This window comes from Empidonax traillii, unplaced genomic scaffold (genome assembly GCF_003031625.1).
Source record: "Empidonax traillii isolate 1590-97213 ecotype Southwest subspecies unplaced genomic scaffold, ASM303162v1 scaffold344:size748272, whole genome shotgun sequence".
NCBI lineage: Eukaryota > Metazoa > Chordata > Aves > Passeriformes > Tyrannidae > Empidonax > Empidonax traillii.
The window spans coordinates 241,950-268,999 of record NW_020955537.1 but is presented as its reverse complement, the minus strand read 5'-3'; the positions used below and the strand labels follow the sequence as shown (position 1 = coordinate 268,999).

General features: G+C 35.8%; 1 protein-coding gene across 6 annotated transcripts in view; it reads left to right on the top strand.

Moving 5' to 3' along the window:
• Nucleotides 1–27,050, top strand: part of UBE2W (ubiquitin conjugating enzyme E2 W) — a 43,338-nt gene that overhangs the window by 7,430 nt on the left and 8,858 nt on the right. For 4 of the 6 annotated variants that reach the window (XM_027892291.1, XM_027892293.1, XM_027892294.1 and 1 more), the window contains exons 2-5: nucleotides 8,691–8,782; nucleotides 11,785–11,887; nucleotides 14,706–14,861; nucleotides 15,979–16,054. In XM_027892291.1, the coding sequence (XP_027748092.1) occupies nucleotides 8,691–8,782; nucleotides 11,785–11,887; nucleotides 14,706–14,861; nucleotides 15,979–16,054 (427 nt within the window). Of the gene's footprint in view, nucleotides 1–2,261; nucleotides 2,284–8,690; nucleotides 8,783–11,784; nucleotides 11,888–14,705; nucleotides 14,862–15,978; nucleotides 16,055–20,257; nucleotides 23,151–27,050 lie in introns of those variants that run through there. The other 2 variants (XM_027892292.1, XM_027892295.1) reach the window with 2 other exon arrangements.

Sequence of the window (27,050 nt, the reverse complement as noted above, 5' to 3'; positions counted from 1 at the left end):
TCATGCAGCATTGGGATATTCAAGTGTCTGGATGGTTTGTGTGTTTGGGAGTCTGGGCCAAATTATTTTGCCTGAATTACGAGGTATAACCTGCAAGGACTCTATTGAATGACCTGATTGATTAGGAAGCAAAAAATTATAGAAACTGTCACTTCTTTAGATTTCTTAAGTGGCAAGATGGAGTGTAGCAGGTAATTTTTTCTTAAATATCATCATTGGTAATCTTTACCTTGTTTCTCTTCTGTTTGAGAGTTTTTTTGGTATTTAAAGTTAGGTTTCTAATTAGAGAGTAACGTGCAGTCAGTTCCAGCAATGCTTTAACTGTTTAAAATGTGTTGGTTTTTTTGTTGTTGGTTTGTTGTTTGTTTGTTTGTTTTTTTCTCTGTAAAGGAGTTTAGTTTGAAAAGCAGAACTGTCTACCCAGTGTTTAGTACTTCATATTCTGAATTTGAGGTATTTTTCAGTAAGAAATGTGTGTATGTAAGAATCGAAATACCAAAAATAGAGTTGTTCACTGGTCTTTCTCAGGCTAGTAGCTTGTATTAGCAGAGTAGCAACAGCTTTGCTTATGCATCAACATGGTGGTGTTGTACAACACTGTCGTTACAGCCTGTTACCAGCTCCTCCTGTTCTGGTACAAGGTTGCTGTTTGTCTCTGTACGGTGAGGGAGTGCTTGGAAAAAGTCTGTCTTCTGCACGTCTTCTTCAAAATATAAAAGATGTTTTTTGTGAAACATTTTGTAACTTGGGTGGAGGAGGAGGTGACAGGCTGTAGCTCATATGTGAAATGTAAATACTTTGCCAGGACTTTATCATATTACTGACAGTGTTTTGGTGATAACAGTGTTTTGTGTGCATTTAAATTTCGGGGGGTGGAAGGCAATGATTGGTAATTACTGAAGAAATATTGTTAGGTCTCCCTAGGGTGCAGCAGCTTTACCAACATAAAATAGAAGAGTGGAGCCCCGGTGGGATTAACGTTTAACTTTTAACTATTTATGAGTTTGTTTTCTTCCTTTTTGATCTCTGAGCCAGATTAAGATTTCAGTTTACAGTGTCTAGGAAGGCTTGGCCCTGGAAGGCTACCCCTTTCTTGCATTGTTTCAACAAAGAGAAGGGAATTCGAGTGCATAGAAATAGAAGGTTTCTACCAAAATTCTAGTTGTTTTGGACACCCAGTCTTCCTATCTGTGAAGTTGCTGTTCCATCTTTCGGTTTCATAGCATCATAGAATATGCTGAGTTGGAAGGGACCCATGAGGATTATCGAGTCCAAATCCTGGCCCTCATAGGACACCCCAAAAATCGTTTCTTTGTATTTTCATGATACTGCCTAACTGGACATGGTTAATTTAGTTCTCACCACTCCAGGTGAAAAGGCCTCCACATTCAAGCCTAATTGCCCGTCACAGCTTGTTTTAATGGTAAAAGAAGGTGTAGCAATGGAATGGTTTCTTCCAGCAGAAGTGAAAGTAAGCTGTTAGCCCATTATCACCTTTTTACTCTCTGGTAGATTTCTGCTCTGCTGGTATTTTTGCTTTTCCCCCATCTGTTTTCTACTGAATTCTTACCACTGCCCTTAATATATCATGTCTTGTGCTGAATCTCCTGTGGGTTTAATCAACTCAGCTTTTCTTCTTACTTTCTTTCTCCAAAATAAGGAAAGTCTCTGAAATAGACTTTCAAGTCCATGTTAAGAGTGGTTCAGAGGTAAAGTAACTGACTAAGATAGCTCATAATTTACTTTACCTTTAAGATATTGCCGATTTAAGACACTGCATGTTTTCTGCTGCATTTCTTGAAACACCTAAAAGTGAAATATTCAAGAACTGCAATTTTATTTTCTTTGTATAATTTACCTTTATAAAGGTTATAATTTCAGCTCTTAGGAGATAAGAAGCCAGGAGCGTGGGTACATGTTCAAACTTGATTGTTAATATTTTGCTTCTAATCAACAAACCCAGCACAACAGTGTATGTATGTTGTGCCCACTCCAGCTGTGAAGTACAATAGGGTACCTGAAGCAACACTCATTGTCTGGTTGCTTTCACCTGTTTGTGCAATAGTTGTACTTGGTAGTGACCCCCATAACTTCACTATACACGTTTTTGTTTGCCCAAAGCTCTGTTAAACTTTAACTCTGTGCTCCAGTTTTCCAAGGGAGGGGCACAGCTTTTGTAAGAGTTCTGACAGTGGGCCTAGAACTGGAAATAGATGCCTGATATTGTGATACTCCTTTTCAAGGCACTGAGAATGATAATTTGCACATACCTACAAGAACTAGTTAAGTTGTCGTGATGGGGGAGGAAAATGCCTTTGCACTATTTCATTGTGGGGGATTGTGGTTAAAGTCTGTTAGTCTGTCTGTCCATGGGTACGATCCTAGTTTGTGGTAGATTTAGAAAAAAAGATTCTTAGTTTTGGGAAATGTGATGGTGCTGATGCCCTATATACTATAGGAATAGGTTGTTGCCTTTTGAGTTAGCTAACAGGGACATAGAGACCAGTGAAATAGTTTTGTATCTATTAGTAAGCATTTATGTGATATAACATCCAGCTCAATGGTGCACAGTAGCCAAACACTGTGTTTTTTAGGAGAATGATTCTGAAATACATTCCCAAGCTCTAAATTTCTTTCAGTCCTAAATTTTTATGTTCTCCCCCTTTTCATATGTTGCATTCTTTTTTATGTGCTTCTGCCCTGCCTGCTTCTTCATTATGTGATTCACCAGGAATCAACACCACTGAGAACTCAGCTGTGGCATTTGAGACATAACCACACCAGTTCCAGAGGTGACCAAGTAAGATGCATGCCAGTTTGGAGAAAGAGGGATGTGCATTTTTGCTTAGCAAAGGTGCTAGAAGCTGTTGGCTTCAGAGATCCATTTAACTTAAACCTTGACAGACAGTGAGTGCTGTCTATCACCACTCCTGTCTATCAGGATTGAAATGATAGAGGTGGTTGTGAGCTGTCTTGGGAGCTGGCAGGAATTCTACTCTGCTGACACAAGTTAATTTTGTGTTCTTTGTTCCATATGCTTTGAGAAATCTTATGAAGTTGAGACTTTCAAAAATCTGTGGAGCATAACTGAAGGAATTGCACAAATCCTGTTTGACAGAAGTAGCAACAGGATACTAATTATGTCAGTCATGTCCCAGCTTTCTTTTGGAACTGATCTTTGGATCAATATTAAACCGTGTTCTTTGAGTTCCTCTTTGAACCATCCTTTCCCGTAGAGACAGGTGAATAACTAATCTTGGTTTTAAAGACTTCCACCTTTTTGAAAATACTTGTGTAAACTGCTGGCTATGTCACTTCTCTTTGCCTTTTGCAGGTGATTATTCTTTTAGTTGAAGGACTGTGGTGTTAACCAGTCTTGGGTTTCTGATATTCCTACTCCACTGTTCTATTTCCCTCTAGACATTGAATGTTTTTATCAATTTGATACATTTCAGTTTTGGCTTGATTGAAAGTTGTATTAAAAGAATGTTTAAGCATAAAATTTTCTGTCAAAAATAAGGAGAAGGTGAAATTGAGATTGTCTGTGCATCCTTCATTTATTCTCCCTTTATGTTAATAACAGATTGTAGTCCGTTTTCTTTCACAGTCCCTTTAAATAGAAAGTGGACAAGCAGAAGGGTGCTTCTACATGAAATCTTATGATGGATTAGCAGAAGCATTGGAAAGAGTGTCTTGTGATGTGAAAAGGACAGCAAAACAAGCACAGCTTCCAAGAGCATATCTATGTATGGAAAACATTATAAATTTTGGAGGCTACTTTAGGAATGAATAGCTGCACTAGCTTGTATTTTGACTTGAAGGAGCAGACTGGGAGGCTAAAAGCAACTTGTGTGTGTGATTAAAAAAGTGCTATTCCTGATTCATGCTAAGGAAAAACCCAAAAATGGTTGTGGTGTTGACTTTAGCTATGCTTGTCTCAACATAGCTGGACGTTTGTAAATAAAGTCTCCTGATAATTAAGAGAGTTGAAGGGCTGAAGGTTTCTAGCAGAAAATACTAATTTACTGTGGCAAGCTGTCTCAATATGGAAAAAAGATAGGAATAATAGTAAAAGTCACGATGGTGACATGAGAACCTGTATTCAGTGACTTGAAGAGACTCTGTACAGAACAGAAAAGTGAAACTTAAGTATTAGCTGCTAAAGCTTAATTTGAAAGAAAGGGACAACCATGAGGGAAATCTACTTAGGCTTTATTGTTTTGAATTGACATACTTGAAAAACATTTAATATGTTTTATAAATCATTAGAAAGATGAAGAAAGGGATGAGCTTTGAATGAATAGAAAGGAAAGCAAAGAATGGATGACACAAATACTTGAACTGACAACTAATCACGCCAAGCGCAAAGAACGGATTCGATACCTTTTAGACACTGGATATTATGTCAGTCACAAGAAATCATGGGTGTGTGGTGGGATTTGTTTGTTTTTGTTTTTGGTTTGTTTGTTTGTTAAGGTTTTTAAAGGGTTTTTTTGTGTTTGTTGTGTTTTTTTTTCTTTTATTTCAAGTGTTTAAGCAACTGAATCTGAGGTTTTTGACAGTTCTTTTGAGTGAGTTTCCAGATGATAAATGTTATTTTGTTTTTATACTATCGTGTGAAAGGGTTACTTCTGGAAATCACTGGGCAAAATTGTCTGTGATACATGTACCATGTAATAGACAGTTAGCAAAGACAAGCAGCCAAAATGGATTTCAGAAGAAGAACCACATGGAACTAACATGATTTTCTCCTCTTATTGTGCTCTTAACTGTTGTGAAAGAGTAGCAATAGCTGTATTCTAACTGTGCAAATATTTTCGACTCACGTTAGTGTGTCTTTTGAGTAAGCACACAAGCAAAATATGGTATAAATAAGCAGGTTATATATTATTCTTTATTCTACTCACCTAGATCTCTTACTGTGAAGAAAATTCTTCCGATTATAAATGCAAGAGATAAAGTGATTTGAAAAATATTAGAGGCTTTTAATTACAATGATATTTTAAGATTCTTTGATCCATCCTTATGTTAGGAAGATGGAGAGGTGACTTCTCTGAGGTATCTTCAAGTCCTAAGTTTATAAGATTCTACAAATGAGATATTTAAGATTACCTGAAAAGTGTTAATCCACTCTACTTTGTCCAGCTATGCATGTTGCTGCTAATTTTTAAACTTTTTGTGGGGGGAAAAAAAAATTTTATCCGTGGCTCTCAAGTAAAGGAAGGCTTTTTCACCACTGAAGCTGTTCCTTTTCAAATGTTGAGTTGCAGCATGGCATTTGTAGCTGATGTGTATGGACTTGACATACCAGAGTCACGTTTTTTAAAAGTTCATGATTGAATCTTGAAGCTAAGAATGTGAGTTTACTTAGTGTTGCTCTGAGAAAATCTGTTTTTTTGTAACCTTTTTGGTCAGCTAGTGCAAATACTGTTAAACACTGGAGAAGAATTAATTGCAAGTTTTTTTCATTTAAACTTCAAATGTTTTCTGAATTACTGTGGTAAAGAGGAGCTCAATTTCCTAATTAAACTATATGAATCTAGCCTTTAAGGGCTTAATTTAGGAGATTTTCTTTTAAACTAGATCTGTCTCCTGATAATCTAGTTTCTCTATTAATGAGACACCAGAGGAGACAAATTATAAGTTGTAAGGAAGAGGAAGAAAAAAATCATGATATGTTTGGAGAACATATTCCAAGTTTTCTGAATTTCTCTAGCTGCAGACTGGGCTGTATGTGCTAGCCTGCAGCCAGCAGCTTGAGGAAAATTATTTTTTCCTCTCTCCTTGCAACTTAAGACCACATCTGGAGTGCTGTCTGTAGGGAGCCACAGCACAAGATCCAAGAAGGACACTGGTGGACTGGAGTGAGTCCAGCAGATGACAGGCAGTAAGATTGGGGCTGAACTGCCTGATGTACAGACAGACTGACGGGGTGTCTTCAGCTGTGAGAAGGCAAAGGAGAGATCTTGCAGTTGTGTGAAACAACATAATAGGGGAATGTCAGGGAAAACAGTCACAGTGGGAAGACAAAGGGCAACAGATACAAATTGGAACAAGAGATATTCCAATAAGATACAAAAGAAACATATTATACCATGAGGGTAGTGAAACCCTGGAATGCAGTGACCACAGAGGTTGATTAAAAGATTGATTTCTAAATATTAGTTAGCCTGTCTCTTTAAACATTTTTTTCACTATTTGAATGAATTTTAGTTAGTAGGCCATGATGCCCTCTATAGTTTTGTTTCAGTTGCTATAGAGTACTCTCATGTTCTAGAAAAGATCTTTAGTCTTTGTTAGTCTGTACAGAAATAATTGAGTTGATGCTTGATATAAAAGAGCAAGTTTTGAAAATATGTGGTGAAAACCTATTAAAGATACCCAGCTAAGTTTATCAGATTAGAATTGATTAACTTGTATGGCATGGTTAATGGAATAGTAGAGCATTGTAAAATAGTATATTTTATAATTCCAGTTGTGGAGGAAAAAACCCCAACTATCTTCATGATAGTGTCAGCAAGTGTTTTAAGGTCGAGGAACAGAGCACTTCAGTGGTACTGCGCTGGTCAAGTACACGTTATAATTATTTTTTCCTTGTGTTACTGTTTTTTTAGAAAGAACCATAAATATAATGTGTGAGAACTGAAAAGCTGTGAAGCAGTCAGAGAATATTTTCACACTGCTGAGATGGAAAGAATGACTGAGACTGTATTTGACTGAAAAGAAGGTTGCTGGAAAAAGGGACAAAGCTGCAGACTTGAAATGAGGGGATATTTTAAGTGTTGATAATTTGGATTTTTTTGTAGGATACAGAAAAAACAAAATTTCCTCTCTTCCATTTACTATCAGATACTGATAGCTCAATGTGGCTGGTTTTAATTCAATTCTCAAATGGATTTTAAGCTCCTTTTTATAAAGATGAAGTTGTATAGTTAGTCTTCATGGATCTAATGAATGGATCTACTGAATTATTTGCTGTTCTTATATACATTTGTTCCTTACTATTTTTCAATTAATGTTTCCAAGTGTCCTGTTTAAGGGAGCTTGAATTTCCCTTACCATATAAAATTCTCATGTATGAACTTTTAAAATATTTCTCTCTGTGGCAAAGCATACCCAGGTTGAATGCCATTGAGGTTTATTTGATGGTGGTCCAGGGAAGTGCCAGAAAGAGAACTGACTTAAAAATGAATGCCATTCAAATTAAGGGTTTGTAAAATGGTTTTGTAACCGTGCTCCTTTGCATTTTAGTTCTTATAGTGGTGTTAAAAACACTGTTAGTATTTTCTTAAACTATGCAGAAAGCAAAAGATGAACACTAGCGTTCTAGTCTGGTTTTCAGTGTTAGCAATGTATATAGCTTTCCTATGAAAATGCTAGCATTGGTTTTTCAGTTTGTTTGTATTGTATCTATGTTCAAAGTAGGAACTTTCAAAATAGAAGCACAAAGCAAGTTTTCAGGGCTGCTTGATAGAGATAGAAAATTATTTCAGTATTTTCAGAATGTGAATTGTTAATCTCTGGGGTCCTTTTTCTTTATGAATTGTGTGGCTGAATTTATTGTAGTCCAATTTCAAAAATATTGTTAAGATACTGCATCATTTCTGTGTTGACCAATCAGCACTTTATTTTCCCCTTTGGATTTTTTAAAATTCTGGAAAAGTTGTTTGGAAAATATCTACAAATGCATGATACACCTATATTTTTAAAAAAATTGCATGTTGAATGGGAATGAAATACTAAACTCTCAAACCATGTATTTTTATTCCTTTTCAGTGTAAGATTATTTTCACTGTTAGAGTGGTTGAAGTTCACTCGTGGGTTGTAAACCTTAAAATGATGGCTAGGAAAAAAGAAAGTAGGAAATGAGGAGACCTTGAACTTTTTGTCATCTACATGGCTTGGAAATGACAAATCGTGTTGCATAACTGTTTATATGGAGAAAATGCACTCTGAAAGCAGTGCCAATGACAGCACTTCACAGAGGTTGCGTTTCCCTTGCTCCATGGATTGTAAGAAACAGTGCTTGTAGTTGTTAGAGAACCAGCTGGTTGCAGTTACTAATTGATTTATCCCTGTCAAAATAAGTAAGAATTACCTGAGCCGCCAGTATAACTCTTTACAAAGTACTCTGACTCTGTAGGTTCTAACAGGCAGTTACTGTACAGTTATAAAATAGTTTGTGTTCTGCAATTCACGTAGTCTGGTTTTAGTTTCTGTTCTGTCCTCTGGCTTGCACAGATAGAAGTGTCTTAAATTACATAGAGAAGGAGGAGTTGTGCTGTTAAAATCTTGTAGAATTATTGTAGTTCTGGTGCTGTCGTGGGAATGTGAAATATTCTTTGCTGAGTGTAGAGCTCTCAGACACCTTTGTAACATGATAGTAGTTTATACATCTATGTAGTTTGTCATGAAACAGCTCTTCACGTTGCAGTGTTGCAAATGTAAATGCCACTGCATTTTAACCAAAAAGTAAGTTTAAAGCCTGTGACTTTTTTTGCCTGTGACTTTTCAGTTAAATTTCCAGGAGAGGAGTCTTCCTTTTTTTCACCTTCCAGTTTCACTTTGTTTTTAAATTTTCAAATAAGACTCCTTTTACCTTTTAATAATTGAGGAAATGTACTTTAGTGTGCATGTTTGTTGTTGAACTTCATTTAGTATTGAAATTATTCTATACAATTTCTTTATAGAAACGATTACAAAAAGAACTATTGGCATTTCAAAATGATCCACCTCCAGGAATGACTCTAGATGAAAAGAGTGTACAAAATTCAATTACACAGTAAGTACATATCCTGTTTTATTTCTGCTATGCTGAAAGTGTAAGTAAGGGAAGTTCTCTTTATGTCACTTCCACCAATTCCAAGTATCACAAATTTTTGCTTTTAGTCTAGACAAGGACATGTTGCTCTCCTTAATAAGCATATTACAGTAATGTGTTGGGACACTTTCAGGAACTGGATAGGGATTATTAAATTTTTATTTGGCTTTTTACTGTCTAACAAACTGTCAATTGGTAAAAGCCTCTGCATATTTTAGAATAAAATAATTAAACAATCTTCTATAGCTGCTAACCTCTGAAACCCCTTTAGATTTATTGAAATAATGGAGTAGCTGTTTTCGAGTTCTGTGTTATATGTATAGAATATACATCATAGCTGTTACATTACCTTTTTTCTCTAAAGCAAGTGAAGGAAACTTGTTAAAAAGCAAAGTTGTCTGGGTACACTCATTTGCACTTTTCTCCCTGCCTTAGCTTTTTCTATGGTTAGTGAAATGGGAAGAGAAACAGGATAAAATATTCTGTGTCCATTGAAGTGGACAGGGATTGTTCTTGAAACCGAACTAGTTTTTTTACCTGACTGAAATTAAAAAGATTTAGACTGTTAACATTTCTTTTTCATAGTTTACTTAGCTTAATTTTAGAGAAATTTTTAAAATTTGGCAGATATAAACATTAATGAGAGTCTGGATCTCAGGCTTGTGTTCTGGACTCAGTTACTGATTGACGGATCAATTTAAAAACATCATAGAGCTGAATTCTGATGTCTCACATCTGCGTTTTTGGTGGCGTCATTCAGACTGTGTTACATGAGGCTTTTCTAAACCTTGTATATACTGAATCAAACACTCCTATTACTTCTTAAATGGTGCTGGTCTTTGTGATGCTTCATGTAGATGAATAGGACTAAAAATAGTCGAAATAGCAGTTCCCAGAATTGGGTAGAAATAGTAATAAACTGTTGTAGAATTGCTGAATTACAGCTCGTACTGTAATTTGCTCTACTTTGAGCCTTCAGATTTTCTTCAAAAAGGACTCAATCTAATATTGCAAGTGTTTTTCACTCACTTCAACAGAAAATGACTATTAAATCAAAGTTCACAGCAGATGGAAAAGGAAAAAAAAAAGTATTTTTTTCCTGTTTGTTGATTTTTCTTAGTATGTCTCATTATTTCTGCCTTGTACAGTTTTTAATACCTTTCAATACCTTGCACACTAAAAACTTCCTGATTACTGTCATGCTAGATTTTGAAATCATCCCTGTTTTAGAAGCTTCCTGTCACAAGTAACATTCTATTTTTTTCTCTTTGAAGGTTTTTGGTGTCAACTAGCATGTTCTGAGTTCAATAAACAAATTACAGTTTGAACTGATGCAGTAAAAATTTGGGGAGCGATACTTGCTTGGGTTTTAAAGATATTGAACAAAATAATTGGATCCCATGATGTAGCTGGGTCATTTAAAACGTTAAGCAAACTTCTATTTTAAATACCCAAGGATTAGAAATTGTAAAGCACACAGGAAAGATGGGTTCTAGTGATTCCTCATAAAAGAAAAGGAGTAATGTCCAGGCAGAGTTATCTTCTACTTAGTAAATTAAACTATTTTAAAAACTTGAAAGTGGAAGTGTTCTGGATCACAAGCACCAATAAATGGAAAGAGTATTGGTGCACCGTGTGTGTAAGTGTAAAAGCAGAAGGCATAAGGAGAGGTAAGTGGTTTGGAGTGCAGATAGATTGAATTGAAGATGTCTTCACAAAATAAAAACAGGGAATATATGACAGCCATCACTGTGCTATTGCATTCCTCTTTAAGAGTGTGACAGCTAGCAGTTCATTAGATAAGCAGTTGTCCTCAAAAAAAATCCCCTGAAACCCAAAGAATAATAAAGGGGAAGATGAAAAATGTGCATGATTTAAATACACAGGGAGTGTACATGTGACAGGAGGATGAAGAGGTTGGGAATAGGATCATCAGGGCTGCCAGCTGGAGATGTGGACTTTTCTGAGCACATTGCTGTTCTGCAAAATCTCAGCTGCCCTCCTTGAGTTGATGTAAACCTTATCTGACCATTTTTGTAGTCTCTTGCTGAATTTTTACCTTATCATGTTGCTTAAACCTGTAAAACTCAAGGGTGAAAAATGAAAATATGATGCTGCAAAGGATGGTATTAAGTGATCAACAGTATATAGAACTCCATAAAATGATAGAAGTTAACAGAATGTTGCTGAATGTGTTGAGCAGTATGCAAAGCATCTATTTTTAACTGGATTAAAAAACCCACAACACAACCCAAACCCAACCACAATAAAAACCCTACACCAAACACCACCTTCTCTTCCCCTGGCAACTCCACCTGTAAGTTACTGTCATGTTATTGTGATGGAAGGACCAGAAGCAGAGGAAAAAGAATGCTATGCTATGCTGAGGTATTATCTCTATTACAGTTGCAAATCATTCTTTTTTTGTTTTGCTTTTAATTTTCTTGGACCTTTTCCTTTTTATACTATTAACTGTCCCAGTTTTGGTTCATTACCTGCCAGGTGCTATTTAATTTCTGAGCTTTTCACAAGTACAGGCACTTCGTCCTTTCCCCTTGGGTACAGATTTTGTTTTAATAAACTGTATTGATGTTTTCCTTGACAGAAAAGGAAAGAAAACAACATAAAAAAGGAACATGTACTAGTTTGTTTCCTTCCAAGCCTGTTTTTGTGGAGGAATAAGCTTTGAAACAGTTTTATTTTATTTCAGCTGATGGCTCTGTGTTGAGTTCAGGTCATAGTTATAATTTACAGCACTATTTCAGTGCCTGTATGTAAAATACCAGGCTTGTTTCTTTCAAATATAGGCTTGATGCATTGCTCACCTTTGTGACTGTTACAATGTTAATAACGAATTTAGAATGTTTGGCTCTGATTTATAGTTGATTTGATTAGTCCTATGCTCCAGGAGTAAAACTATGTGTCAGTCCACAGTACTAACAGCTTTTTTCCCTGTTCCTTAGGTGGATTGTAGACATGGAAGGTGCTCCAGGAACACTATATGAAGGGGAGAAATTTCAGCTTTTATTTAAGTTTAGTAGTCGGTATCCTTTTGATTCGCCTCAGGTAACCGCTGCCTTCTTCCTTACTAAATACTACTTTTGGATTGTATCTGTATGACATGTGCTGAATGTTATATCATCCACATATCTTGATGTGAGGTTTAGTAACTTTAATTTGTATTAAATGCATTGCACAGGTGCCTTTTCTTTTAAAAATGATTCTGCAATGAGGTACAATGCTTTGACAGTCGACTTGGTTTCATAGGAGATGAAAGTAGTGTAAACTGGCGGCTTCTTTGAGGTTGATATTCATATCATGTGAGAGAGAAACACAGGGTAAAGTAGGAAGATCCCCTTTATTGTGATGTAGGAGCCGAGTAAACAACAAACTGCTTCTTTGTCCCTTCTCTTCTTGCTTTCAACGTATTTTTTTCTAGTTTGTTTTTAAGGCTATTTCATTTTCTCTGCTGCCATTATTAATATAGCTGAAGAAATACGGTGTTTTGATAGGGATTGTCATAGATACGTGACATGTTTGAGAGGCCTGCATATAGTGTTATAATTGAAGTGTGAGTTGCTGTGTTGCTTTCATGACAGCCTAAACTGAAGGGACAGCAGTACTTAGAGACTGCAGAATGTGCTGTGCACATCCATCCCTCTGTCACCTGAGGGAAATGTTTAAAATAAGGCTGGTAAGAGTAGTGTTCACCTGTCATCCCTTGTTTTCTAAAAAAGGAAGGAGAAAAGGAAGAGAGCCTTAGTTCTTGTCCTGTCTGTTTCAGCTCAACGTTCTAAGAGTGAGCTCTGCAGCTTCTGTTATTGGTTGTAAAACTGAAGCATGGAGAGACACTTAAACCATAAATATTAAATATTTTTAGGTGCCATGATAAAAACTAGGATGCTGATTTTTCAGTCTTAGGTTTTAAAGAACAAACTGGCCACCTGTACTTCTGCACCTCATGAGGTTTGCAGTGAAGTACTCATAGGTGATCCACAACAGAGTAGCCACTTTAATTTGATTCCATGTTTGTACTCATTACCCAAGCTGTGTGTGTGGCTCTGTGCAATTTATTGTTAAGCATCAAATTAGATCCATATATCCACACTGAATTTTAGCACAGAAAAAAATTAAAAATTTAAGTACTGGATATTTGATTGTTGTAGATGGCTAGAATTTCCTTTTTTAAAATACTGCTGTGCAGTAAGGTCATTCTGTACTACAAACCTCTGGGCCATAATTATCTCTCTGGCAAATCTACTTACTGTAACTTGACAGTTTACACTTCTGCTGCTTAATCACTTGGTTGTTTTCTGCTTTTAAATGTATGTGTCTATTAGAGCATGCATGCTTTTACTTACCTAGTATGCCTAGTTCTGATTTTCATGTAAAAGGAACATATTAATTACAAGTGAAATACGTTACTGGATTATGAAGGTAAACTCTTCAAGGCTTAAGTGATAGCAGTTCAAAGACCTATGAAAGGTTATTCTGCATCCAGTTTTTCTTCTGCCTTAGAAACATATATTTAGCAGATAAATTAAGCTCTCTAATTTCCTTTTTTTATATGATACTTCTTTCTTGTTGCCAGTGATGAGGTGGGTGTGTTGTGTACATGTTTGCATACTTGTACACATATCTATATAACTCAAGAAACACTTAAAAGACTGCTGAGTATTACAGTTATGAGTGGTAGAGATTTATTTTTTCATTGCCTAAAAGATGACAGTGGTTACATTGGAAAAGATTTTCAGGAGTATAATGCTGCTATGAAGATCTCACTTTTACTCTATTTCCCTTGTTCCTGAACTAGCAATATGTTTGACAAAATCTTAATGTAAGAGCAATAGTTGTCAAAATTGCTTTTTTAACCTTTTTTCACTGTGATACTTCCTCTAATAGAAAGGAGTTTAGATTTTAAATGCTGTTGTTGCATATTTATCCATGTCAAATAAAAACATATTCCATTTGAAGCAAAGATTTAGAAGTATTTCCTGTTTGGTAACAAACTTTGGCTTCCTTTATTTTATAGTTGATAAGATTAATGCATTTTAATTTTACTCTTTATGCTGGAACCGGAATGAGTCGGCAAGAACTTAATTTCTGTTGTGTCCAGAATTATAGAAATACTCATTTGTGGATCTCATTGTACTTCTTGATGTATAACATTGTGGCTTTTAAAATCGTTAAAATCCAGTATTTTGGCTAGGCAGCTGTGTTGACACGAAGGACTGAAGCTGCAAGATACAAAAGGTTTATTTAGTTCACTGGTTGTACAAAGTTACCTTGTGAATTTTTCTATGCTGTATAAGTATTCATAGAAAATCCCCTATATTTACCATTTATTTAACTCCATCATCACTAGCTATTTATGCTTCCATTGTTTATTTTACATTTCATTTAATAGTTTCCAAAAATGAATAAACCTAATGTGGTGAAGTGTGTTATTTAGTGTAAGTGAACGTGACAGACCTACTTCTTAAATAAGATTATATTGTTTTCCTAAAAACAATACAGTTTTATTTGAGTGCCCCTGGTGGTGCAGTGGTTAAGCCGCAGTGCTGTCAACGCCGAGACCCGGGTTTGATTCCCGGTTAGGACACTCCCTGGGCAGATGGAGCTCGTTAGCCCTGTAAGGCAATCCATCTATGTCCTGAGGACCTCGCTGCCACCGTCCAAGCTCGCTTGGCCCCGGCAGATGAACCTTGGGATTAAAGGGTGGGCTCAGTTCCGCGCACACTGTGTCTCACCTAAAAAATCCAATGCGCAGGCTGGAAGGGGTAAAGACCTTCCCCGGTTCTTCGTTCGCGAAGACTGGCCATTACCACAGTTTTATTTAAAATGTGGACTGTAAGTCTGAGGTATCTTTGTTCTTTTTTTTTAGGTCATGTTTACTGGAGACAATATTCCTGTTCATCCTCATGTTTATAGCAATGGTCATATCTGTTTATCCATTCTAACGGAAGACTGGTCTCCAGCTCTCTCAGTGCAATCTGTTTGTCTTAGCATTATTAGCATGCTTTCCAGCTGCAAAGAAAAGGTATGGGCTTTTTTAGCACTGTTGGAGTAGAAAAAATAAAAGTTGATAGTTTTCTACTTTGCAAAGTGAAATTTTCATGTCTCAAATTCTAAACTGGGCAAAACTACTATATCTACATTTCTACTACTGAAAAAATACTAAGCTAGAACTTCAAGATAAAAAGTGCAGTAAGTACTTTGTCACTGTTTTCATGGTAACCCGCTTACATATCACTATTGGAAAAGAGGAACAAATGGAAACCATCAAGTCCTCCTAACTGAAGTTCAGTCATATTTTAAATGTAAAATTATCCTGTCTCTAAAGGCTGTGCAAAATTAATTGAACTATCTTTAGTGCAGATGCTTCTAAGGCTTTGCATCTGTGCTATTTCAGTGATCCTGATAATTTTTATTTTGCTTTTTTTTTGGTACACCAATACCTTAGACCTTTTTGTAAAGAGACTGCCCTTTTGCTCTTGACCATTTCTTTCGCAGTGGGCTATCTGTGGAAGTTGGATGTGGTCAGAGCTTGTCCATGTGTGCTATCTAAACATACCTATTTATGTTGCATCCCAGTCAGTCCTAGTCATGTGCATGTAGTTGAAAAAACACTCCAAAATGGCTTGGTATTGTATTCTATCCTATGACTTGTTTGGTATAATGATGACACTTAAGAAGAAAACTGAAGAATATGAAGTATGGATTAGATATAGATATTTAAGTTTTTGGCTTTTTCACCCACTCCAAGCTGAGCCTTATGGATGTGAATTGGATCTAATACATCAGAACTGGATTTCAAACTGCAAAGGAATTTAGTTTGAGGATTTTTTGAACAACAGCTGTTTCTTTCTTTTGGGTTGTTTTCCTTTTTTTTCCCTCCTTTTTTTTCCCCTTTATTTATATTTCTCTCCCTATTGCCAAACTCTTCGGTATTTTTCATTACTGTTTTTCTTGAAGTATCTACAGTAAGAATTTGCTACCTGGATCTTTAAGAGATTTTTCTTGACAAAAGTCTAGTCCTGCCTGTTACATCATTTTCACTGCATTCACGTGGTAACCTTTCATAAGCTTATTAAATAGCTCTTGTATTACAATATGAGGATTGTTTGATTATTTGTAGGTCTTTTCTTCTGTTGCAGAGGCGACCTCCAGATAACTCATTTTATGTAAGAACGTGTAACAAGAATCCAAAGAAAACAAAATGGTGGTATCATGGTAAGTATTTAACTAGGACCAAGAATGTTTAAGTTCTTTTTAGGCTGAAAGCAATTAAAATGTAGGAAAGTAAGATAAATGCATTCAAAGCATTAAAACTCTTTTTAGTTTCAAAGAGTTATTAAAATCTTGTTTTCTGAGATAATCTGCTGTGATTTTTTTTTTTATATCACATTTTAATAATTCCTGGTGGAAGTGTAAACAAATATTTTTTTAAATTGTAGAATTGAGTTTGAATGAAAGTTTTGGTAGACCATATTAGTCTATGACAAATTTGGGATTGGGAAAGGGACATACCGAAACTAAGTTTAGCTCTAAACTGTTTTTTGTTGTTGTTATCAACACTTTAAGAGCTTTCATGGTTTTGAAAAGATACCTATATATTTGTAAACAGCTATGTCTTTTATTTAATTTCCACTCTTAATCAGAATTTCCAGTATGGGAGAGTTGACTGACTTTAAAGGCTCCTAAGAACTAAATAATATAGTAATAAGATTCTCCATGTACACGATAAAGAAAAAAACCCCAACCGTATCTAAAATTGCTACAGTGTCTGCAGTGCCAGCATTGGGTTGGGTTTTTTTTCTCTGTTTGGTTTTGATTTGGGAGTTTGCTTTTTTATTTATTTTTTGTGGTTTGGTTTTTTTTTTTCTTTTTTTCTGCATGTGTTCTCTGTCTTGCTTTATACTGTGTTATTTCTTTCTTCTGCCTCAGTTTTTGTCATCCTCTACCCAGAGCTGCAGTTGGCTGTGTGTGCTTGTCTTGTCCACTTCATTGGTGAGGAAAGAGAGAAGGAGGGGGTAGAGATGGGCTGGGCTTTGTTTCTCTTCTAAGCAATTCTTTCTTTATTTTCTCTAGGAAAATTCTGTACAAATGGTAGTTATCGGAAGCCCCAGTATTTTGGGAGGGGATGTGTTAGAGCAGGTAGTATTGTATGCTAGATAGTGCAGGAGAGCTGATTCCATCACTACCTTTCATTGAAGGCTCCATTGTAAGACATCCTCTGTTTTTCACTGCCTCCCCACCCTGGGACATGTTCCCTAAGTGAAATGAGAGCAAATTTTTGGGACAGTGAGAGTTCATGACTGGAGAGGCAAATGCCAAAGCCTTCACCCTTAAAATTCTTAAGATTCTTAAAAGCCCATGGATGCCTTAACAAAAAAAACTTGAGAGTTTTTGTAATACTTGCCAAGACCTTGGGGTTTTCATATATAGTAGTGTAACAGAATGAAACTCTGTTCCTCATAATACTGAAATAGTGTCTCTAAAACAAGGTAACTTCAGGTACAGTAAGAGAAGTATTGTATGGCATGGGATTAAGATGTATTTGAGAAACTTGGGACTGTTTATTGTGTGGTTGTTTTTAAAATTGACTCCAAGAATAATAACCATATTAGCCACAAGGATGGGGTTTTCATCTTCACCAGATTATTCAGCAGTCACTTTCTCTTCTCTCTCTGTTTTCACACTCTTATAACATGTTTGGTGCTTCACCATTTTTAATTTTGGAAAAGTTTTTGTTGACTTTTTTACTACTTCTTTTTAAAGAGAAACAAGTAAAGCTCCATTTATTGGCTTTATCTTGTAATTAAAATATGTTCTGTCTACTTTTAATTTGTACTAGTCTCATTTTGATTTAGAATAGAAGTCCACAAAAGGAGAACAGTCTGCAGATATTACTTAAATTTCTTAATAATGAAATTCAATTTTCATTAAACAAACAAAACAACAAATTAGTATGAAAAGAAATGTGGTTTCTCTGATTCTGCAGGTTGCTGTATTATTGTGGCTTAAAACCATCAAGATGCTTATAGTTCTCTGAATGAGTAATTTAATTACTGTGAAGTAACTATGCAATGGCTTTTTTCAGAAGATTAGAAAACCTTACCCTTCCTCAAATTTGGAACAACCAAAAAACCAACCTGAAGCAAGAGAAAGCAAGTCAGTATATTTAAATAACTCATACTGTCTTGCTTCATGATTAGAAGTTCATTGGACTCCTCCCCACCTTAAATTCATACATGAAAAAATTAAACATACCTGATATCCCCTAGACAAAACTTTCATAAATGCTAGAATGTTTTCCCTTTGAGTTTTGTGTGCCATTTGCTTCTTCTCTCAGTTAGAAGGAATTTTTTTCTCCTGTATAGACGTGGAACAAGACTACCAAGGCATGATCTTTAAATTGTCAATGTTTTCTTAACGGGTTTGAAGAACTGCTGGGTTACACTAAAATGGGAAGTGTGAAAAGGTGCTTCTGTCATCTTTATGTTCTGCTCACACTTCTGCTGAAATGTCACATATCTAATCTTGTGGTTGAACCACATTTGGATGGGTAAATGAGGGGAGAAGAAACAATCCCCCCTGAGAAAGAAAACCAGCTGTTCAAGGGTAACCACTGGGTGAAATTAAATGCTAGTGCTGATACAAGAACATGGGGAGGAAGATGCAAAGTGGTTCTGCCCCTCTGGTGTTAGCTAGCCATTGTACTGGTTATTGGATCCATGTGTTTTGAAGAGATAGGAAGAAGTCTGTCATCTGTATTAATACATGCATTTGAAGGAAAATATTTTTTTCCAGTAGATGCCCAGAATTTATTTACCTGGGAGCAAAATAGTGCATGGCTGGGAGCTGATGTAAAGCAAACCTATACGAACACAGAGTGATAAAGTGGCATTTTGAGACATATTCTGACATGTAAATATGTGTCTGCATTTAACTTGTTAGAGTTTTTTTAATCTCTCATTTCATCCCTGCCTCAGTGCAGCAATTTATTGCACAAAGTAGCCCTGTTTGCTGCAAAATGATATCCTCAGAAGCCCTGTTTAAAGCTCCTGATCTTTGATAATTGAAAATATTTCTGGATTGTTTGCCCTACCCATTGTCTATTTCAGCTATATGTGGACTTTTATGTTGAATTTCAATCTGAGAGTTGCTCATGTTGTGTTAAAGACAGAGAAGGATTTCCAGATATAGGTTACTTGGGCATCTAGACTCAAATTAGTTTCATAAAGCTGTTGCCTGGCTTTGGTGTTGTCAGGAGGTAAACTTTTTTTTTTTTTTTTGGTGGAAAAAAAGGGCAATGGTGTTTATTTTCATCCAGCACCTCCTTAGTGCTTTAGGGTTGGAGGCTTTGTTTGGTTTTGGTTTTTTCTTAAGTGAAAAGTGTTTTCTCTGATATTTGTCCTAAAAATTTTAGTGCACCATTTAAATACCCATTCTCTCTTTTGCATCCTTGTCCCTTTTTTTTTACATGTACAGTAACCTACTATAAAATCGAAAAGGTTTTTTGCAAGTAATAATATTGACAACATAATGTTTTCCCATGAGAATGTAGAATGTTAATAAGGCTACAGTTTCTAGGTGTGCAAGGTTACAAGTGGTTTAAAAATAAGCTGACAGTAAGTTTGCTTTCTGTTAGCAACTCAGTACTTACTGTTAGCAGGTGCAAATATACTGCAGATTGATGTATGAAGGAGAATTAAACGGGAGAGCATTCACAGACAAATATTTAATATGGAGCATAATCCAGAAGAGATTGGCATAGAATACACATTTTTGAAATATGTTCTGTCCAATCACTGTATCTAAAATGTAGCATATGTAAGTTATTTTTAGGTTTAAGATTTTAGGATTATAGTAGCAACCTACTATTTTTGCATAATTCTGAGAACTGTAGTTTTGTGTTGAATCTTGAGAAATAAATCAATATGCATATGTATAAATATATATTTATGTTTAAAGGGTTGAGAATGCATTATAAGCAGCCCACTCTGCCCTCTCTTATCCCTATATACTCCTATATATATCCCTATATATATTCCTTATAAAAGGATGTCTCATTTTGATAACTGGTGTGGACCTGCTGTACTTCAAGGATGCGAAATTTTGAGAATATTTGATTTTTCGTTTTCTGGGCAAGTGGCTTTCTAAATATTGAGCATAGAGATGACTGTCCTTTTAATGGAATATTTGCTAATGCTAGTATCTTTGGTGATGTATGTGTATTTTGGAAGTTTAATTTTTGATAATCTCTTTTTTCCCCTGCATCAGTATTGAACAAAACAATAGAACTATTCAATCAGTGTATTTCCTCTGCATGTTACTGCCTATGCTAGGAATTGTTTCTGCCTGTAGCACCTTGTTAATTTAGAATTAGAATGTTTATATGTTTTCCATAAATGCTCTTCTTTTATTTTAAAGATGACACATGTTGATGCCACCATTTTGTGATCCTCGTAGCAGAAGATAGTCCTACTGAGAAAATGAGCACTTTGATCATTCAGTCTTTGAACTTTAACCTTTGACTGGAAGTGACCTATAGGCAATGAAGACTACTTCCTTTGACTGCATTTTTACTAGTGTGCATTCTGGGCGCATGTTGATCGCTGGTTCAGTCCATGCAACTGACATGCTTTTATTAGTCATACAGTATTAATGCAGGTGTCCAGAAATGTCAGAATAATTCCATTATTTTTATTTTAAGCTTTTGGAAGAATTCCAGGTCTTCATATATTGTGCAATAACACTGAGCTCCTTGGCGGTTTTGGTGCATCCATTGCCGGCAATGGACATTGTACCAGGGAAAGGTTTTGCTCCTGCCACAAAAAAGATTGATGCATGACAGAGCTTATGAAAGTTTTGGATATATTTGGATTATAAGCAAGGGATTGACAATTACCTTAAATCCAGCCCATTCTTTTATATTTGGATTCTATGCACTGTGACCACAAAACTAGCAGCATGAGTTAACATGCCTAGCTGAAGGACTGTAATAAGATCGTTACATATTTATTGAATTGTTTATCTGCTGTCAAATTGTTTTGACATGGGCGGCTTTTCAAGTGACATTGGCAGAGAGGTACAATGTTATCCCTATGGTGAAATAAAACTACTTTTTGTATATAGTTATTCATATCTCTGAAGCAAAGGTATGAGTAATTTAGGGTATGAGTGATTTAAACAAGAATTTATTTTGGAGATAGAGGATGGCAGTGATATAACTGAACTTGCTGCAGTCCGTAATTGGGCTTGTAATTTGTACTTTAGAGCTTTTTCCAAATAGATTGCACACTGTTATTTCCTGCTAGCCATCAGCATGAGCCCTACTGCCTACACCAATATTTCATTTATTTATGTGTTCGAAAGCAATCCATATAACATTTTTTGTTTGCATTCACTGTTTCTTTTGTGTTGTATGTCATGTTTGAATGTTACAAAACAATATTTTGATTGAAAAGCTTTGTCAGAAGATATTTTCATGTAAATTATTTCTTTATCTTGTAAGCATCATCTTGTCTTTTAATCCTGTACTATAAAAAGAAAAAAAAAATACATTTTTGACAGAGGCTTAAAGTTTTCACAAAAAAGTGTGGACCTTCTTATTTAAGTTTAGACTAAAGTATATTTTCTTAACTTGCTTGTCCCATGCAGCCATGGCAATTTTTCCAGGCTTTTACTTCACCAAAAAAGGGGAAAAAGCCTAAAATCAGACATTTTTCTGTGGAGCAACATTTATTGAAATGATAGTTGTTCTCAGCACTCTGTAATATTTTGATACTGCAATTAGGTTGTCTTTTTAGGAAGCACTTTTATAAACTTAATACCTTTACACATATGCAAAATTTCTATAATTTTTTTTACTGTTGCCTTATTGTTGCACTCAAAAAGAAATTCAAGCAATTAATGCATGAATGTCTAAATCAAGTAGCTACTTGATGTAAAAACAAACAAACAAAAGCAAAAAAAAAATCCCTAAACCCAATCCAGAATGAATTACTACAGTAATAGAAAATTGGCTGAAAAGACTGATTTTTTTTTTAATCTGCTGTATGATAACTGACATGTTTTATAGCCTTGTACATACTTCTCTGTTACCTATTGTTTAAAACATTTTTAAAAAAAGTATAGATGCTAAACTCAGGGTGGATAGAGTTCAGATGGATTTGCTTCAGAGGAGTGTTTTGTACAGCAATAGGATTATAGATACTGGCAGTGAAGTGAGGCTACAATAAACTTCAGGAACTGCTATTTTTTTTTCTACTGTACTGAAAATATCTCTTGGCCTTTAAAACTCAATGGTAAAATCTAGCTTTGGATATGAATTTGATGTGTGTATATATTTTCACAATGAGCCTTTGAAACATAGAATTCAGTTCATTTTAGGAGCCAAAAAAAAGTAGTTTTAAACAAATCAAATACTTATGCTCCAACTTTTTGTTTAGCAAAATATTATTGTGAGTTCATCAAACTGGTTACTTTTGGAAACATTTCATGTGGAGGAGCAGTAATCTGATACTTCGTCTGTATATTCATGTTAACTGCTCTGTATTAATTGAAACAATTGATGCATCTTTGAGAAATTACTGTATGAATGGTTCATATAATGAATCCTATCAAAGCAGTCTACAGGAAAGAGACCTTAATGTGACACCAGGTAATGTCTGAAGAAATGGCTCAAGTAAATCTCAGATTCAGTTATCTTTTTATATAGTAGCTTGTGAAACTACAATACATGGTTTCATAGAAGCTTTATGACATACTGTATTGTATTTTGTCAAAGATGGGTGTTGTAGTGCAAAGCATTATACGTTTTATTGACCTGTGCTATCACATGGACTATAGTGAAGTTAAATAACCAAATTTATGCTGCTCTTTAATAAACTACCCGCCCCCTATAATATACTTAGATCAAAAAAGTGCAAGGTAGATTAGAAGAGAATGTACCTCAGGTCTTTTAGTTTACAGTAGAAATGCCTCCATTGGTTCTCTTGTAGATCTGTGGGTAAGTTTGCGTATATATAGAGGGCCAAGGCAAAGCCTATATACCACTCAAGCCCTCAAAATAATGCAACTATTCTGACAATGCTATGGTGTCCTGAAATAGGGCTTGAATTAGTTGAAGGTGCCATCCTTTCCTAGGGTGACCCCGTGTATGTAACTTCCTTTCACTTGGAATTCCTGACATGAAATGGTTACGGAGTTGGCTTGAAACTATCTTGCTTTTATTTTGTGTCAATATTCATGTTGTTAAACACTTTGTTTTGTGTTTAGTGTCTTTATACTATAACACAATAAATTCTTGTTTTAAAATAGATTACTACCCTTGACTGGAAATACGTGTGGACCTTTTCATGGTGGAGTGCAGAAGCACTGTTCCTTACATTGAGCCACTCTTGAGGCAAAGCTGTCAGTCATTCTAAAATGCTGCAATGTGTATCAGGGGAGGAATTGGGATAACAGCGAGGTATTTCCTCTGGAGTAGGAGGGTGTCTCTTGTAACAGCTGAAGGAAATATTCAAGTATTATATAGGAGGTTTCAGATGCAGGGTTCTTGTTTGCTTGCACTGGTGGAAAGAGAGTTTCTGTTACTTTGTTAGCATATATCAGGACTGAATTAAACCTCTGCCTCAAACTGATAATCACTTTTAGTTCTGTACAATTTTTTGTTCAACAGGTGATGTCTTCTGTGTTGTAAAAAGCAAAGCACTTTATACCTAAACCACATATTTTTATGAAAAAAAAAAAGTTTTTAAGATTCATATATCACATGTTATGAAGATTGTTCTGGATGTTTGATTTTTATTTACTACTTTCTTTGAAAGTCTGACAAAATATAGTTCATATCTTAGGTTTTAAAGGTACAGTTTGAGGAGACCATAAAGTTTCCATGACAGTTATTACATTTTAAAGAGTAGGGTAAACAAGTGTCTGCCAAGAAAAGTTGGAATATAATTGATAATAAGACTTTGCAGTCCTGTTCTTGGTAGGATTTTTTAATATGTAAATATTTATTGAAAGGAGTGACGTTTTAAAAACAGAAGGGGAAAAAGAAAACCACCTGTGGTTCTCATGTTTCTTAGAACATATCCTTTTGTTATTAAAAGGTTTGCAATCGTGCAACTATATAACTTGTAGGTTTGGGGGAAGCTAGTGTAGTTTTTGCCTCATCTGGCAAAGAAATCGAGCATTATATTGTGTTTCCATGCTCACAAATCCTGATAATTTTAAATAATAGATTGAATGAACTCTCTTTTAAAACCAGTTACTTGTAATCTGTATCACCCAATCCACTTTGGATTTGCTCTAATACGCAGTGGTACCTGAATAATTAGGTGTTGAACTGGATAAGGGAGATTAAACTGCCTTAGTGATATTCCATCTTCAGCTGCAGTCACACAGCAGCATGGGAAGAGAGACTTTGGATTTAGTTCATGTACCAGGTACTTGTTGGCCTGTTGCTTTTAGGACTACTACTAACTTTCCAAACCATCAGGCTTTAAAATACCTTTATCGAATGTTATAAAATGTTTATATTTACTATATAAATGCAAGTAGAAATATCATGAGCCTCCTTTCACTGTATTGAAATATCATTCAGAAATATGAATTTTGAAAATACTTAACCTCTACTTTTATTTCATTTTACTTATAATAGCAGTGCAGGAAAATCTTCACTTACCATATTCTTTTTCCTCCAGATTTTATGTAGTTTTTGAAACAGTGTTTGAGGGGTCTTGAACGGTTGATTCACTGTAACACATTCTCTCAGGAGCTACTTAAAGTGAAGTTTTTTCTAAATTAGAAAGGAAGAGCGTTTCAGTAACACTGGAGTTCCAAAGTAACTGCTTTAATGAAGTGGCTTCCTTAGAAACCTGTGTAGGTTTCATTCAGATACTAATTTTGTATTTATAAAACAAAAAAGTAAATGCAAAATCAAATTGATTGTGCAGTGTATATCAGTGTAGAGATCAGATTTATAAGCCTGTGTCCACAGTCTCTTTAGTATAATACTCCATAGGAGCTCTCAAGGTGTGAGTCAGTGGTAGTAGGTTAGATTGTGTTTAACCCCCTTCAGTTTACATATGTAGGAGTATGTTTACATACTCTTTTAAAGTGACATTTTCCACTTCTACTAGTAAAGGAGCTGCTTACAGGAGACACTTCTGGAAAAGGAATCCAGTGAATAATTGAAAACCGTAATGATGGCCTCAAAGAAAGATGTTACGATCTGAAATCCTATAACACTGACCACAGTTCTTTCCCTCATGCTGGCCTGTCTTTTGGTGTTTAAAATTACCATGATAAGACCTTACAACTTTTGTCTTCAGCAGTTGGGAACCTGTTTTCTTGAAGCCCTTTGAAGTGCTTTGTGCAAAGTAATCAAAGTTAAGTCTGTTCAGATACACATTCTGGGCCCTTTCTCTGCCCAAGACTACAATATTATCTGGATGCTGCTAATGAGGTTCTCAGGGGCATTTTATCCTAATGATAAAATTAAGCATGGTTCCTGTTATTGCCAGAGAAGGAGGAATTTGTATTCCTTCCTTTCCAGTCTAATGATTTACATTCCTAGCTTGCATCTAGCTTTATTGTCAAGTCTGCACAGAGATGAATTAGCCTGTTAAACCAGTAGGAAACTGACTTCAAAAAAATGAAATTTTTTCTTCTCAATTAACAAATTGAATCAGCTTGCTGCATAATCAAGAGTTTCAGAGCTAGTGCAAAATAAGGAAAGGACTGTGCAGCTGGGGTTTGGGAGGTGATGGCTGAAATGTGATTTGTATCTTTAGACTTTTCTGCATAATCTACTAGAAACATTGTGTTATGCAGAAACAGAGTTATGTGCTATGAGAAGCCTGAGCTGGAGGTCTGGACTGCCTGTAACAGTCTGTGGTAGGGGACTCTCCTATCTCTTTTAACTGTTTTCTAGTAAAAATTCTTAAGTTGTTCCAAAGTCTTCCAGTGATCTGTTACCTCTCTATTTAGATGCCTTAAGTTTTTATGCCCTGGAACAGCTTGGCTTTTTGCCTTTTTTTTGTTTGTTTGTGTTTTTTTTGTTTTGTTTTTTTATTTGTTTGTTTGTTTTTTTCTTCAAAGTAGTGAGTCTTCTGGCTCTATTAGGATATTTTTAGTAAAGTTTTTATCAGACCCATGTTGTCAAACCTGAATCAGAGTTACAGATTTACTGAAGCTGCTCGGAAAATGGCCTCTTATTTTCCAAAAGGAAGACATTCATGTTACAAATCAAATGTCCTTGAGGTTAGATAGAAAGCCAAGTGTAGTTACAGTCATCTTATAATACAGAAAACACTTGAGACACAAGTCTTGGCCACAGATCTCATTTGTCTGTCATATCCTTCAAGAGCATGACTCTTGCACTGTGGTAGGAGGTTTTCAAGACAAAACCACACTGTTAGTCATCTCATCCCTTCCCCTGAAGGTCTCGTTCAAGGGATGGATGAAATCCTGGTGGGTTTGGTAATAATGTTTTATTTGTACTGGCTCAGTGCAAAGTATGTGACAGCTGTCATTCTGACTGCTGGTGAAGTGTGAACAGCTCTTGCATCTCTCTTATTCTCCACTGTCCATATGTCAAGAAAACATTGATAGCTGTGCTTCATATGTGCCGAATAAAGTACTTGTTTATTGGGTGTAGACAATTTTTTCAAGATTAGAACTCTGGGAGAAGCAGTTTGGGAAGTGTACGTAACTAAGTAAACAAGTGACAAAGACAGAAAAAGTATCAAATCTCCAGATGATATAGAGCATATCAAGCCTAAAGTCTTGATTTGCATAAGGTTTTGAGTTTACGGGAAATGGGGTGGAAGGAGAAATTGGGGGCAATCTCCTTACACTGATGTATTCTGTATCACACTGGGTTTTGGACTATAACTCTTTTGATCTTTTACATATCTGTGCATTGTCATCTGCCCCAAGCAGTAACTGGCCTGCATCAAGAACAGTGTGGCCAGCAGGAGCAGGGAAGTGATCCTTCCCCTGTACTCTGTGTTGGTGAGGCCACACCTTGAGTATTGTGTTCAGCTCTGGGCCCCTCAGTTCAGGAAGGACATTGAGGTGCTGGAGCGGGTCCAGAGAAGAGCAACGAGGCTGGTGAAGGGACTTGAGCACAAGTCCTATGAGGAGAGGCTGAGGGAGCTGGGGTTGTTTAGTCTGGAGAAGAGAAGGCTTAGAGGTGACCTCATCACTCTCTTCA